Below are 15,665 nucleotides of genomic sequence, written 5' to 3'. Positions count from 1 at the left end.
TTGCAATAAAAAAGATGCCCAAACCAAACAAACCAAGCAGTGGTGGAATGAGGTGCTTGTCTTCCAACTCCTGGTCTAGTTGTCTTTCCAACATCTCGGGAATCTTGCCTGGAAATCTGGAGGGGGTCACTCTAAAGGCCTGTGCTTACCAATCATTACTATTCATTCTCTTTACCTCCATGTGGCTCTCTGTGACCACACATGGTTATTTACCTAGCTGCAGCAAATTCTTGTTTAGGTAAGAAGATATAATAGAAAAATTCAATTACTACCTCTATTTTAACCAGCCGAAAGGAGATTAAATACATGAATGGCTGTGAAAGAACATAGGAGAATGCTGTTATGAGGACTGAGAATGCAGCAGACGGGAAAGCTACAGGGGAGAGGGGGGGTTCTGACGGAGCTTCCAGGCCCCACTGAACCAGCGACTCTCAGGACTCCCCTCCCTGAGGGTCGAGGTGCTGCGCTCTCTCACACGTAATGATCTGGAACCTCTGTCTAAGTCAACACCACGCTCTTCACTCAGACCAACTTCAATGGGTCTCTGCTTTCTCCATTTGCATAACTGTCTTATTTCTTTTTATACTGCCTTGTGTCAAATGGCTTTCAAAGAGATATAGACTAAAGAAAGATAATATAATAAATGTTACATAATAAAAATTACATTCTCTGACTTAGGATTGCCAGCTTTACAGCAACTTTTACCCCATATATATATATATATATATATATATATATATGCATGCTCTTCTTACATAACTGCCAAATGCTTCTTCAGTCCTTTCACCTAATCTGATGTCACATTTCTTACATTCTTGTGGCATTCTTAATAGTCTGAGATTAGACACTTATTAAGTGTGTGACCTTAGGTGAATTTTTTAAGCTAAATCTTGGTTCTCTTACAGGGATATATATCTCTTAGTAGTTTTATCATATATCTTCATCCTAATTTGTAATCAAGACACGTATATACGATTTCATATATATCACACATGATATATTCAGCCTAACTTGTAACCAAAGAAATTAATTCAATTAATATTTGTGTTTACTAAAATGACAAAGATTCTTTAAAATTTGAATCATCTACTTTTAATGACTATGGGAGAAAACAGATATTCTCTTATTCTGCTACTGGGTAAGAGAGTCAAACTTTTCTGGAGGGCAATGTAACAATATAAATCCAAAGTTTTAAAACATGCACATGCCCCCTAACTCAGAAATATAATTTCCAGAGATTTGTCTTAAGGAAATAACTAATGATTTAGCTAAAAGAACGTTTCTCAGAGTATTATTTTACAGTAAAAAACTGGAAATAATCTAAATGTTCTCCAATAGGAAGTGGATACTGTTTATAATAAATAGGTCCATACCATAAATTACCAGATGGCTGTTACAAATAATATAGAAATGTATTCATCACTACTGAAAGTCATGACATAGTGTTTAAGTGGGGAAAAAAGAATGCAAAACTGTATATATTACAAGACTTGCATACCTACAAATATAGGTGCGTATTCATGATGTTTCTAACTAGGTACTACGGGGATAGTAACCTTTCTACAATGAACATTACTTGTGTAACACATTTTTTACACAGGTGAAATTAATATTTATAGCATGAATGTCAATCCATCCTCCCTTTTAAATAGTCAACGACAGCTGAAGTAGTTTACGGCATGAGCAAACCATTTGAGGTGCAAGGACCACTGCTGACCTTCAAGTCCTCCACAGTCAGCACTGCGACTCTATCTGTGCTCAAGGACGAGTTTTATTTTCTAATTTGTTGCAGACTGACATTTTTATAAAATACATTAAAGATGAATTATTGGAAAAATAAGACATATCAAATACAAGCCTCATTTTTTTAATGATTAGATTCCAAGACCTGAAGTTACTCTATCAAACTGCTAAAAAAAATTTCTAAACTCTTACTCTCAATTTCTGTACCTATCTTGTTACTGACAGGTAACAGTCACAGACCATGTCTTCAGGAGCTCTGCTCAAAATGGTTAGGAAGCCTTTGTGCAGCGAGCTGATAACCGTATCAAGTGGGCTAGATTCCACTCTAACATCTGGAGATTCTTCCACGATAGATGATCACTTTCTCCACTAAACAGGGCTCTTCCTCTATTGTGCTTACTGTACTTACTAGTCTATAATGTTTTTCTAATGCTAACGATATTTTCAATAAAGTCACATATAATTTTAAGCCATCAGTCATTTTCCAAAAGAATCAAACAATCATATCAGGAAACCTGACTTCAGAGAATTAACAATATTTTCCAAATCATGGGGAAATAGTAGTCATTAGGGCATTCCAAAGGGGATATGCCAGAAATACAGATCCATCTTGTTGAAATGGGAGCAATGGTAAACGTACATTTTGGAATTGAGAGTTGAAGTTTTAAGCAGATAGCTTAAGTATTTGCTCCCAGGGTTAAAGGGAAGAAAACGAGACGATGTGCTAGTTCTGTGACAACAAGAATATAGTCCCTGGGGAAAAGTCCACGTGAGCTGTGCCACCTACTTGAGGAGTGAACAAATGATGGACTGCTTCGGATTCAGGCCAAGGTAACAAAGATTATAAACATCTTACTTTGAGATGAAAAAGAATTTCAGTCCCAAGTGATTCCCTGAAAATATATAGTTTGGTCTTGAGAAATAAAGCCTCATAGTTTAGTAGTTTACTGTCAAAGGCAAGAAAAATTGAAAGCGCTATGGATCAGAAACCAAGGATTCCCAACCAGAATTTACATTAATTTAACATAAACACTTTAATTATTTAATTATAATCATATTTTTAAGTTGCTGCAAATTTAATCTGTTGGTAGAAAAGTGAGAACTACACCTCGCACAGTGCCTTACATACAGCAGGTGCTCAATAAAAGCTCAAGAAGAGTCCAGCTCTTCCAGCTGTCATAGAATGGTAAGTCAAATGCTTTATTCTTGTTTCATCAAGTGAAAGGTTGAAGATAGATCAAAAATATGCTGAGCACTGATTTGGTATGAAAGGAATAGAAGACTAAGGCAGTAAGCAAGACAGACAGAGACCAGAGCTAAAAAGAAGCCTAACGAGAAAGCTCTAAAGTCGTAAATGAAGCCTCTAAAATAGTCGAAACGGAACAGGAAGATGCAGCTTGGTAAGACTGAAGGCTTAGAGGAAAAATATTTCTCACTGAAAGCTAAGAATGGTGAAATTCAACCCATGAAGCAGCTTGGAGTCCTAGCTGCTTCTTCGTCCCCATCTCATACAAAGCGTGTGTTTTCTAAATCAAGGTATAACTCACATACAGTAGAGGGGAGATCTTAAATGTGCAGCTTGACAGATTTTTACATGTGGACACCCCACGTAACCTCCACCCAGCTCAAGTACAGGACATTTCCAGTGCCTCCTCCCAGTCAGGGGCCCCCCACCCCGCCACCTCCACACCCACAAACTGATCACCACGGGTTAGTATTGCCTGTTTTTGACTGTCATGGAATCACACAGAATGTACTCTCTTGTGTTTGGCTTTTTTCATTCAACCTTCTATTTTTGAGATTCATCCATATTTTTGTGGACATCAGTAGTCTGTTCCTTTTTATTGCTGAGTAGTACTCCACTGCATGAATATACTACAAATTTGTTTATCCATTCTCCTGTTGATGGACATCTGGGTTGTTTTCAGTCTTCCGCTATCATGGATAAAGCTGCTATGTACGAGAATTCTTGTACAAGGCTTCTGGTGGACAAAAACACTCATTTCTCTTGGGTATATGCCTAGAACAGACTGCTAAGCCATGAGGTAGGCGTGTCTAACTACAGTAGATCAGCCTAGTATTCCAAAGTGAGTCTATCAATTTAGTCTCCTACTAGCAACGTTGAGCGTTCTCATATAAAGTTTTTAAATTTAAAAAAGCTCTTCCAGGGCCGGCCCGGTAGTGCAGTGGTTAAGTGCACGCGTTCCCCTTCTCGGTGGCCCGGGGTTCACTGGTTCAGATCACGGGTGCGGACAGGGCGCTGCTTGGCTAAGCCATGCTGTGGCAGGCGTCCCACATAGAAAGTAGAGGAAGATGGGCATGGATGTTAGCTCAGGGCCAGTCTTCCTCAGCAAAAAGAGGAGGATTGGCAGCAGATGTTAGCTCAGGGCTAATCTCCCTCAAAAAACAAAAAAAAACAACAAAAACAAGTTCCATTGAAACACAAGAGTTCTGAGACTTTTGGGTTTTCTGCATCACTTTTTGTTTTCCATCTTTTAGAGCAGGCTAACAAAGGCAGAGTGCTCCCACCTCAGAGGACACACAAAATGACTGAGGGGGCGGTGAGTGTGGGAAGAAATAGCTCCTTATTCTTTTACCTAAAAAGTAAATTTCATTAATATTTAATACATAAATTGACACTAGTGTCCTTATTCAGACGGTTATATTCATTCACATTGGGCAAGCTGTGATTTACTGCCATTTGTGTGCCCGTGAGCAGAATTATGGAACATCCACTGCTAAGTGAATTCTTGCCAAATGAACAAGTGGCTAAAAGGAGTCCTACAAAGATAATACTAATAATATAAGCACAAGCACATGAGGAAAGATAGAAACCATCTAGTCAGATCACACAAGAAGCAGGCAGAAAATAGCCCCCAAATTAATACTTTTAAAAATATGGACTTAACCTATTACTATTAATGATATTTTGCCAATAAGAACTTTAAAACATAAAAGTTTATATCATGTCATCCCTTTTAGTTCCTTTTTGTATTTATTTTATAATGTATGTAACAGTACAAAGCACATATATATATAATTTTAAAGTAAATTTACACATATGTGGGATACATGCTCACATTTTTTTTTTTTTTACCAACAGGGCTCAGAGCCTCTTGTTTTAATATAAGTATTTTTGAGTATTAAGCTGGGTAATCCTGAGGCATAGATGAACGTCTAATTTTTAAAGTTATATATAATAAAGTATACTCCACTAGAAATAGCTGCTATTTAGTGTTAAAATAACGCATGTGAACAGGGAGGAGGACAGGATAAGCTGGGAAGCAGCAGGCGGAGGTGTTCGCAGGTCCTGGTCCATCCTATGTCTCAGTAGGGGTTTGTTACTATACCAGTGTCTACATCTGTCCAACTCATTGAATGGTACATTTAACGTAAATGTGTTTCAGTCTATGTATATTTTACCTCAAAAGGAAAAAAAAAGATCTATAAAAAATATTGACCTCTAGTTAATGATATGCATGCTGAAGTCAAGTGTCTAGGAGTAAATTAGAGTCATGTCTGCAACTCACTTGAAACGCATTAAAATAAGACAGACTGCTGTATGGACAGAGGGATGGATATAGGAACAAACGCGTGATGGAGCAAGTACAGTAAGATGTTAATTGTAGAATCTACGTGGTAGATACATGGGTGACCGCTGTACAGTTCTTTCAACTTTTCTATACGTTTGAAACTTTTCATGATAAAATGTTGGAAAAAATAAATCTACTCAAGAGTTGAAAATTTAAAATAGTGTAGCGATCCAGGGGAAAAGTGAGAAATTTAGAAAGGAAAAAAGGTAGGAACATGCAAGTATCACTGCTTGGTGCTTTTACACACACTGATCTGTGAGGCGGGAATTACCCCTATTTTATAGACTAGTAAACTGAAACTTAGAAGGACTTCAGAGCATGCCCGCCGTGACAGCCAAAAGCTGAATCCAACCTGACAGAACTTACTAGAGGTCTGAATCCTCTCGGCCCACATTCCCCCCAAGGGGCTGCCTAGGACTAAACCTCTTCCCCAGGGCAGGAAGTTGTTTCTTTATTCCAGCATGGACCAGCATGGACCGGCTCTGACTGTGAGAAAGCTCCTCCCCACAGCCTGAACTGACATGTCTCCCCAGGCTTTTCCTCCTGGGTTGTATTCCTTGGGGCCATACAGAACCCCTACATGACTGGCCTTGTTATCAAGTGACAATATTTGAAATTTGACTATGTAAGACTTTTTTCTGAGTATTTTATAAGATTATCATCTACAAAGCCACAGCTAGGTGTAAAATGGGGATAATGTCTCACAGAATTGGGATGAAAATGAGAATATATATGAAGCATACAGTACTGTAACTAACAAAGAGGAAGGACTCAAATATCTTTTTCTTCTTTTTCCAACATTTACCTTTCCTTGGAAATTGCAACATGCCACTCACTATAAAATAACCCCCCCCTTTTTTTTTTTAAAGAGACAGGTCCTTTCCTTGAGGAGGTCAAGTTAAATGTAAACAGACAGAGATTTTTCTTTCTTGTATTTATTCTATCTTATCTAACAATCTAATTGACTTCATCTGCTCATTTTATTTTCCATTTTGCTTTGGTTTGGAATTATAACTTCTAGAAATTTTATGTACAATTAGACATACAACTAGGACCACTTTTGCCGCACTTTTTTGTTCCAAAATTAGTACAGGTGGCCAAACTATGCAAACAACATGTTCCTGAAATTTTTAAGTCTATTTTCTTTTTGACTCTAGGAAGACATTTTTCAAAGGTAAGATTAAACAATGGCACTGTGTCACAAGGAAATGACCAACTGGTAATGATAACCCTTAAATCACTTTTGACTATCTATAAACATAAGCGCCTTATAGCTGTTTCTCACTTGACAAATATACTCAAGGATTCCATAAAGGACCCCTAAAGTCACAAATCTTGCCCCTTTAAGCAATATGGCACTATCGTATAAAAATAACCAGCTATGCTACCATCAAAACTTTGCCTTATTTGAGGACAACCTATAGTTCAGATGTGGAGGAAAGTTATTTGCACAGCCTAATGGAACCTGAATAACTGTTTTTTCCACTTGAAATCTGAGGTTGTTAGTGTTGGAGGGAACCCTAACCATGATCATTTTATAGTTGCAGAAATGGATATTCAGACAGTTGAAATGATGAGCCCGGACCAGATAACCAGGTCCCCCAATTCCTGGCCCAGTGTCCTTTCCATTTTGCAAAAAAAGTGATAATGCCCATCCATTACTTCAACTTCACTAAATTTCAGTCTGGCCACCCATGATGTCACTTCCTTTTGTGAATGGTTGTATTTTTTTTTCAGTCTTGCTATCTTCACTTGACTGTGATACATTTTAGAGCTCACATTCCTATTTATGCCAATTATTTCCCAAGCCTATTTCTATTCCTCGAGGATACCAACGTCGTCTCCAAGACGTCCTGACCCTCCTTTTCCACGATCCTTGTTATTTAAGCAATTAACTACCAACTATTATAGAATTGAAAGTCAAAGGGATTTATTTTGAAACACAAAGCACACACGCTTAGTGCTGCATCTCTTCCTCACTCACAGGGCCTAATGAGAAATCTGCCTGCTATGTGTTGCACGCAGATGCTTTCTAGAGAAAAGAGCCCAGCGACAACCCTGCTACCCGGGAGGAGGCAGCTATTGTGGACGGGAGCGGGAGGCCAAGGATGAGGTTCGGGAGCCGACCTAAAACAAATATGGAGGTGAAGAGGCACGAGGGGCCGATTGGTCCCACCAGCCAGGGCCAGGCGGCCAGCTCCCGGCCATCCGGCGTCGGCTTCCAGGAGCGATGGGCGGCAGGGATGCAGGCACCCGGGACGCGGCGGGGGCAGGCGGAGCGCCCGCCATCGCGCTGAGGACGCTCAACAAGTCGGGAGGGCGAAGGAGGCGCCGGCACCCGGGCGCACGCCTGCCCAGGGCTGCCGCCGGCCTCCGAGGGGCCGCCGCCCTCGCCAGGACACCCGCCGGGCCGCGGACGGCCATCTGCCCCGCGCGCCCCGACGTCCGGCAGGGACCCGGGTGACCAACGGCCCGACCCCGCCGGCTCGGCTGCAGGACGGCGGCTGCGGGCCTGCGGGGGCCCCGGGCCGTCGCGGCAGGATGGCCGCCCTCGGGCGCGGGCGCGTCCCCTCCGCGCCGCCCGGGCGCGCCATCCGCGAGGAAGATGGTGGGCGGCGGCGCCGCGTACTCACCCGGGCCGGCCAGTGCGGGTAGCCCTTCATCTTGGCGAAGACCAGGTCGCCCGCCTTGTACTCGCGGGGCCGCGGGCGCGCCATCGCGGCCGCTCCCCTTCCCGGTCGTCCTTGGGCGCCGCGCAGCTGCCGGGGCCGCCCCCCCACCCCGCGGGCCGGGCCTCGCGCTGGCCGGCCGGCCGCTCCGACGAGGGGCCGCGGCGAGGCGGCTGCGCGAGCTGGGCGGGGGGCGCCGCGGCCCGCGAATCCCGGCCCGGCCGCTCGGCCCTCGCCGCCGCCGCCGCCGCCGCGCTGCTCACAGGCGCCGCGCCGCCTGCCTCATGCCGCCGCGGCCGCCGGCCTCCCCCCCGGGCTCCGGGCGCGCCGAGCGCCGGGCCTCGCGCCTCCCCCGAATTCCTCCTCGGGCAGCGACCGCAAACACGATCTTATTATTGTTCTCGCGCGCGCGCCGCATCCCCCCGCCCCGCTCCCCGCTCCCTCCCCGCCCGCGCCGGTCGGTTAATTCCTAGGTGCACGGCCGCCTTTCGCCGAGAAATCGAGCGCGCCGGCCGGGCTGCTCGGCGGGCGGGCGGGCGCGCTGGGGGCGCGTCCTCCCCCAGCACCGAAGCCGCGCCGGGCGGGCGGGCGCGCCGACTCCGGGGGATGCCCCGCCGCCCCGCTCTCTCTTTTGTTCTGGGCCCGAGCGGCGAGCCGCAGCCCAGCCAATCACCACCTGGCCGCCCCCTCCCCGCCCGGCCGCGCCACCCTGGGGGGCTCCCCTGAGTGCACCCCCGCCTCCCGGGTCCACGCCTGCCTCCCGCGGACGCGCCCCCCGCCCGGCCGCCCCCCGCGGGCCGCTGCTGCGGGCGCAATCGGGTGAGTGGGGCACAAAGGCTCTGCAGGCCCCGGCAAGGCTGCGCGGGGACACTAGGCTGCTGGGAGGAGCCCCGCTCTGGAGCCGGCGACCCCGGGGGGTCCTCGCCCCGGGCCTGCCCTTGACGGTGCAGCTGATCCACCAGGGCGGGCTCTGCAAGAGGCTTCGCGGGAGCTTTTCTCGTTTGCCTAACGGCGCAGCTGGGATTCGAACCTGGATCTGCACAACTCCGAAGTCTATAAGCGGTCATGCTTCTTTATGCGTGGGTCTTGTAGGCCTGTAAATCTGTGAAAGGGGCTTATTCCAACAGGTCACTTGTTTCCCATCCTGGCAAGGTTTTGGACCACGTTTTTTTGACTCTGCCGGATGAATGAATGAATGCTGCCTCTTTCATCACCCTGAAGGCCGTCTTGAAGAGGTCAGCGGGCGCAGCTCCTGAGTGTAACTGACTTTCTGTGGCTTTCATCTTGTCACAAGGAAAGGTTTTGTTTGGGTCTGTCCCCTCTTTTCGGCTTTCGTGCCTGTCCCCCTTTTATAGAAGCTACGGTTTCTTCAAGCATCTGCCGCCCTCACTTGCCCTGTAGAATTGTGTGTGTGTGTGTGTATGTGTGTGTACCCCTGCCCTTGCTCCTTGGCGCTGGGCTTCCATTAACGGGGCTTTGAAGTCCAGACTTGCTGTGGACTATTTACTTTTTTAATACTGCTTGACATTCGCTGCTGATGCATTTGCTTACTCCTTGCATCTCTTGATTTTCCTACTTAGATGTTTATCCTTCCTCACCAGGCCGCCAGGTTCGCCTTTTCCTCTTTTCTCACTGTAGATTAGTGTAGGTCCTTTTGCCTCAGTTGTAATAGCCGTCTCTTAGTCCGTTTGGGCTTCTATAACAAAATACCATCGACTGAGTGACTTAGAAACAACAGGAATTTATTATTCACGGTTCTGGAGGCTGGGAGTTCCAAGAAGAAGGCACGGGCAATTCTGCTGTTTGGGGAGGACCTGCTTCCTGGTTCATAGAGGACAGTCTTTTCTCTGTGTCCTTCCACGAGGTTGGACAGGGAGGAGGGCAAGGAACTCTCTGGGGTCTCTTGTATAAGGGCACTAATCCCATTCATGAGGGCTCCATCCTCATGACCTATCACCTCCCAAAGGCCCCATCTCCTAATACATTGGGCCCTGGGATTTAACATATGAATTTTGGGATGACACAAACGTTCAGCCTGCTAATGTGTCTCCCACTTGTAGCACCTGTCATTATGTCCTTATGCCATCATGCCCTGCTTGTGAAACCTGCAAATGGTTCCTGTATCCTCTTAAGTCAAACCCAAATCCCTCTGACCAGCTGCCAAAGTCCTAGCTGTTGGCTGCTTGCCCCCTGTGGTCTGGCCTCCCCGTGGGGCCTAGGGGAGAAATAGGAGAGAGGGGAGAAATGAGAGGGGAAGGATTGTCAGTAGGGAGCAATGGGAGGCCTTTAAGCAGAGGAGAGACATGCTCATGATTTGGGTTTAGATGGGTTACTCTGGTGGCCGGTGTGGGGGTGGATTTGAGGGTGAGTCTAGAGGCAGGAGCTCAGCTGAGGGGCTCTCACCAGGAGAGAGAAGACGAGGGCTCAGACAAGGCTTGACTCGTTGGGTGGCAAGGGGGTAGGAAGAAGGAGGAGTCAAAGACCCTTCCCTGGTTTCTGGCCTAAGTATCAGGATGATGAGTTCTGACACTCACTGAGGTGAGGAAATCCATGAAGAATGGGCAGTTTGGGGATGAGACCATGAGTGGTTTAGCGTGTTGAGACTTCCATGGGGCATCCAGAGAGAGATGTTTAGTGGAGAGCTGATATATGGCCGAGAGAAATAGTTAAAGCTGAACATAGAGAGATTTGAGTGACGTCAATTTACAAGTGGTGGCTGAAACCATGAGGGAGGTTCCCAGGACACTGTTGGATGAGAAAAGGAGTGGCCGAGGATGGAGCCAGGTGACACCAACATTTAAGGGTCAGGCAGGAAAAGAAGAGAAGCGTAGTGCTATAGAAACGAAAGAAGTAAAGAATTTCCAGAAGGAGGGGTGTGTCCAGATAGATGCCACAGGGAGGTCAAGTAAGATGAGGAAGGAGCTGGGGCCATTGAGTCTGGTGATTGAAAGGTCACTGGGGACCTTGTTGGGAACTGTTCCCCAGAAATGGTGGTGGGAAGAAACCAGAGAACAGTGGCTTGAGATGTGAGTGAGAGGTGAAAATGTGGAAGCAGGAAGTGTAGACAACCCATTCCCAGCAGCGGAGAAAGAGTAGCATGAAAGCACGAAGGAAGAGTTGTTCTATTGTGATTGTTTGGCTGGTTTTTAAAGCTTGGGGAAATTTGAGATTGTAATGAGAAGGACCCATCCAGTGGTTGAAGACGGAGGCCCAAGAAGGGATAATTGTTGGGGTTTGGTTATTTTGAGAATGTGGAGATTTCGCCCACTGTAGTCTTGGGTTTCGGGTTTCCGATTGAGCCTGGTCTGACTGCCCAGCACATGTCCTTTGCCTGCCTCTCAGGCTCCACCAAGTCAGACTTAACAACACACACGGAATCCCCGTATAGGCTCCCTCTGACTGGTCGTCAGGAATCTCCTAATGTGCTTGGCTAAGAGCCCGTCTGTCTCTGCAGCCAGGTTGGATGCAGACTATGTTGTCAACACAGTTTTGCCCGGGATGAAGCATTGCCTTGTGGCTTTCACTGGAGACCCAGCTTCCAGACTGGTTCCTCCACTTTTATGCAAAGGACTATTCCTGTGGCTATTCCAGAACAATGCTCTATTCAAATATTTAACAGATATTAGTAACCCTTTAGAGATACCGCTAAGACCATTAAAAGAGTCTGATGTAGTTCATTTTAGTCAATGTGGCCCCAAGAGCTGGTCTGTTTGCTGTATCAAAATAGAATATTAATTTTACTTCTGAAACTTGGAAAGAACTCCATTCGCAAATGGTGATAATATCAACTTCCTTTGATCACTTTTGATTTCAGCATCCTCAAATCCCAATGGGCTCCTACTTCTCCATGAGTGTGGCTCTTTGATCTATTTTTTGCCACTCTTCTCACTCACACACATCCCCACGTTTTACTGACCTTGTTCTGCTTTCACCTTCCCCTTTCATATCTTGACTCAGCTTCTTAATCAAACTTTTAACAGTTCCTTCAAATCTTGTCCCCCAAATTCACCCATTCCATGATGGGTGCTTAAATCTATTTGCCTAAAATCTATTCCTCCACCCCAAATTATGTATGAGATGATACATATAAAGCACTTAGAACAGTGCCTGGCACATAGTAAGCACTCATTAAATGTTAGTTGCTATTGTTATCTTTGTTGTTGTTAACATAGTGTGATGACAACAATTGTGGAAAGGGGTCAGGAAAACTTGGTGTTAATCACACACACACACACACACAATCAGTACGTCAGAAGGGAGCTCCCTAGGCTTTGCCTCAGAGTTCATTTCTACTACTTTTGCACCTAAAGATATCTCTCAAAGTCTTTGACCCAGTCCCAGGGGAACTGGTCTCCCATTTTTTGAAAGAGAAAGGGCTATAAGATATTGACACCTTCTTGAGAGTCAAATAAAAGAACTGTAAGATACTGCTTGTGGTGAGATAGAGAACTCCCACCTCCATGGGAGCATCGGAGTTCTAGGTTGCCCAAAGGCACTATAAAGTCAACGTGGGCCATGATGGTACAAGGTAGGGATCAAGGTTGGAGTCAGCCAGCATTGCTAGAGTGATGGTGGGTAACAGCAGAAGCTGTACTCAGGCCGCCAAGTAGAGAAGCAGAGAGCACCCCAATAATGACCTCAGACGTATGTTAATGGTCTCTGAAGACACTACGTGAGCCACTTGGGATCTTACTTGGGAAGGAAAAAGGATTGTTCCAGGTCCTGGGAATTCTCCTACCTGAGAGTCTGAGTCCAAAGGCTGTTTCCATTGAGATTGTTCTCATTCTCACTCCTTCACTGTCCTGTCCTGGGCTGAGGAGCAAAGCGGAGAATCTGAATGAGTTACTAGCTATTTGTAGGAAGGTGTTTCAAGATATAGATGACATAAAAACCTTCAAGAATTGGCAGATTTGTCTGCCATCTTTGCCAGTATTGTTCCAAGATTAGTGTTTATGCCATTGAAGGGTGCATTGGGTCAACAGTCAGCATTCATTCCTTCATTCATTTATTGAACAAACATTTGTTGAGTACTGCTATGCGCCAGTCATTGTTTTAGGTCTGAGAGCCATGGAGAACAAGGAGCATGGTGAGGGAATCAAAACCATGCCGGATGAAGTAGTGTTGCAGAAGCCTGGGGAAGCTAGGGTATTTAACTTCACTCATCTGAAGGGCTATGACGTGGAGTGAAGGATGTGGGAGAAATAATGCTTTGCTTGTTCTAGGCCCAGGCACTAAAAGGCATACCAGCTTCCATTTTCACCCTCTTGGGGTCCCAACTCACCGTGTAAATAATTTTAAATACCCTGCTGGTACGGAGGGGGAAGGGGCACGTGGAAGGAGACAGGCCCTGGAGAATGAAGGACTTTGGAGAGAGACCCAGCAAGTCCCAACTCTTTCAATCCCCCTAACTGATGTGCTAGACGTGGGAGTGAAGTCATCTTGGGTCCTCCAACCCCAGTTAAGCTACCTTAGCCAACACCACGTGGCACAGAGACAAGCTGTCCCCTTGGAGCTTGAATCGTGCAAGTAAAGGGTGGCAGTTATTTTGCACCACAGAACTTTGGGGTGGGTTGTTATGTAGCAAGAGATAACTGAAGCAGGGTTTAATAGCAGATTAGACACCGCTAGAGAGAGCTAGTGATGTGGAAGATAGGTGAAAAGGAGAAACATGCAGACCGAAGCCCAGAGAGACAAAAGGAAGGAAAAAACAGAAAAGAACATGGTAGAGCCACATCAGCGTCCTATTGGTTAGTATTTGTTAGGTATTTTCTATCTACGAGATGTGGTGAAAAAGTCATGGATCCCCTGATGAGAGAATGGAGCAGAAGCAATGTTTGAAGCCGTGATGGCCAAGAATTTTCTAAAACTGATGAAAGCTATCAAGCAATGGATTAAAAAGTATTTTGAATACCAATCATGATAAATCCAAAGAAAGCCATACCCAAGAACATTAGTAAAGTTGCTGAAACCCATAGACAAAGAGATGACAAAGCTCTTCAAATGTGCAGCAAAGACTGATAGCTGATTTAGTAACAAAGAAAATAATCAGCAACCTAAAATTCTAAACCAAGCAAACTATCTTTCAAATAAGAGAGAAACAATGACAAGTTTTAGATAAACATAAACCTGGAGAATTCAGTAACAGTAGACCTGCACTAAATGAAGTACTAAAAGGAGTTAATTAGGCAGAAAGAAAATGAACCCATATGGAAGCAGGGAGAAGCAGGAAGAAATGGAGAACAATGGAAAAAATAAATATTTGAATAAATCTAAGTAAACATTGGCTGTATGAAATTAAATAATGATGAATTACTTGGATTATATATACAGAGAAATAAAAATTCACAAAAAGTGAGATTGAGGTAAATAGAGTAGAAAAGTCCAAAGCCCTAAGATAATACAGAAAGTGGCAAAAGTACTAATGTATTACATTTTAAATACGTTAAAGATACATGTTGTGATCTCTAGGACAACAATTAAAAGAATAATAAAAGAATGCTCAACTAATGGGGGGAATAACAAAATAGTGAAATAATACATAACCCAAAAAGGTAAGAAAGGAGAGAAAAAAGAACATAGAACAGTGGATTAAATGTGAAATAAATAGTCATATCGCAGATTTAAACCCAAACGTATCAGTGATCACATTAAAGGTAAAAGGAACAAATACTGCAGTTACAATTAAAAGCTTGTCAGACCGGATTAAAAGGACCGTCGACCTTATGCTTACTAGAGACACATCTTGAGTAAGGGTATCGAAAGGTTGAAAGTAAAATGATTGAAAAAAAAAACTTTGCAAATACCAATAGAAACTGGCTTTACCAATATCAGAGAAAATAGACTTTAAGGCACAAAGCGTTACTGTAGATGAGTGGCTGTTGACCAGGAGTGATTCTTCACCCCAGTGGACATGTGGCAAGGTCTAGAGGTATTTTTGACTGCCATGACAGGGGTGGGAGGTGGGGAAGCTACTGGCATCTAGTGAGTAGAGAACAAGGATTCTGCTAAACATCCTACAGCGCACGGGACAGCACTCCCCACACCTCCCCAACAAAGAATGATCCTCCCCAACATGTCAATAGTGCCGCCGAAGAGAAATGCTGCTATAAAGAGACATTACATAAAAATAAATGAGCCAGTTCGCTAGAAAGAAATAAAGTGCTTAATTTGTATACATGAATAAAACTGCCTCAAAGTATATAAAGTAAAAAATTGACAGAACGAAAAGGACAAATCCACAATTATGGTAGGAGATTTCAACACAGTTTACTCAAGAACTGATAGAAGAAGTGGGCAAAAAAAAAAAAAAGTAAGATTGTAAGTGATTGGAATAACACAAGTAATAAATATAATCTTATTGATATATTTGGAGCACTGTACCAGATATATATAGAATACACATTATTTTCAAATATACATGGTATATTTGCCAAAAGTGACCATATGCCGGCTCATAGTTAGTCCTAACAACTTCCAAAGGATTAAAATTAGGCATTATATATTCTCTGACCACAAGGGAATTAAGCTGTGAAATCAATAACAAAAAGAAAACTAGAAAATTCCCAAACATTTGGAAATATTTTTGTTGCCTAATTTTAAATAACATATGAGTCAAGGAAGAAGTCACAATGAAAATCAAAATCTATTTTGAATTGGATAA

The 15,665-nt window shown here is 44.4% G+C and overlaps 1 protein-coding gene across 1 annotated transcript in view; it reads right to left on the bottom strand.

Moving 5' to 3' along the window:
- Positions 1-8,246, bottom strand: part of HDGFL3 (HDGF like 3) — a 66,995-nt gene extending 58,749 nt beyond the window's left edge. Inside the window, exon 1 of the mRNA XM_023649413.2 lies at positions 7,970-8,246. Within this exon, the coding sequence (XP_023505181.1) occupies positions 7,970-8,053 (84 nt within the window). The 5' untranslated portion in view covers positions 8,054-8,246. The remainder of the gene's footprint in view (positions 1-7,969) is intronic.
- Between the last annotated feature and the right edge of the window lie 7,419 nt (positions 8,247-15,665).

Source organism: Equus caballus, chromosome 1 (genome assembly GCF_041296265.1).
Source record: "Equus caballus isolate H_3958 breed thoroughbred chromosome 1, TB-T2T, whole genome shotgun sequence".
Lineage (NCBI taxonomy): Eukaryota > Metazoa > Chordata > Mammalia > Perissodactyla > Equidae > Equus > Equus caballus.
Note: the sequence above shows the minus strand (reverse complement) of the source record. Positions and strands in the feature narration are given on the sequence as shown.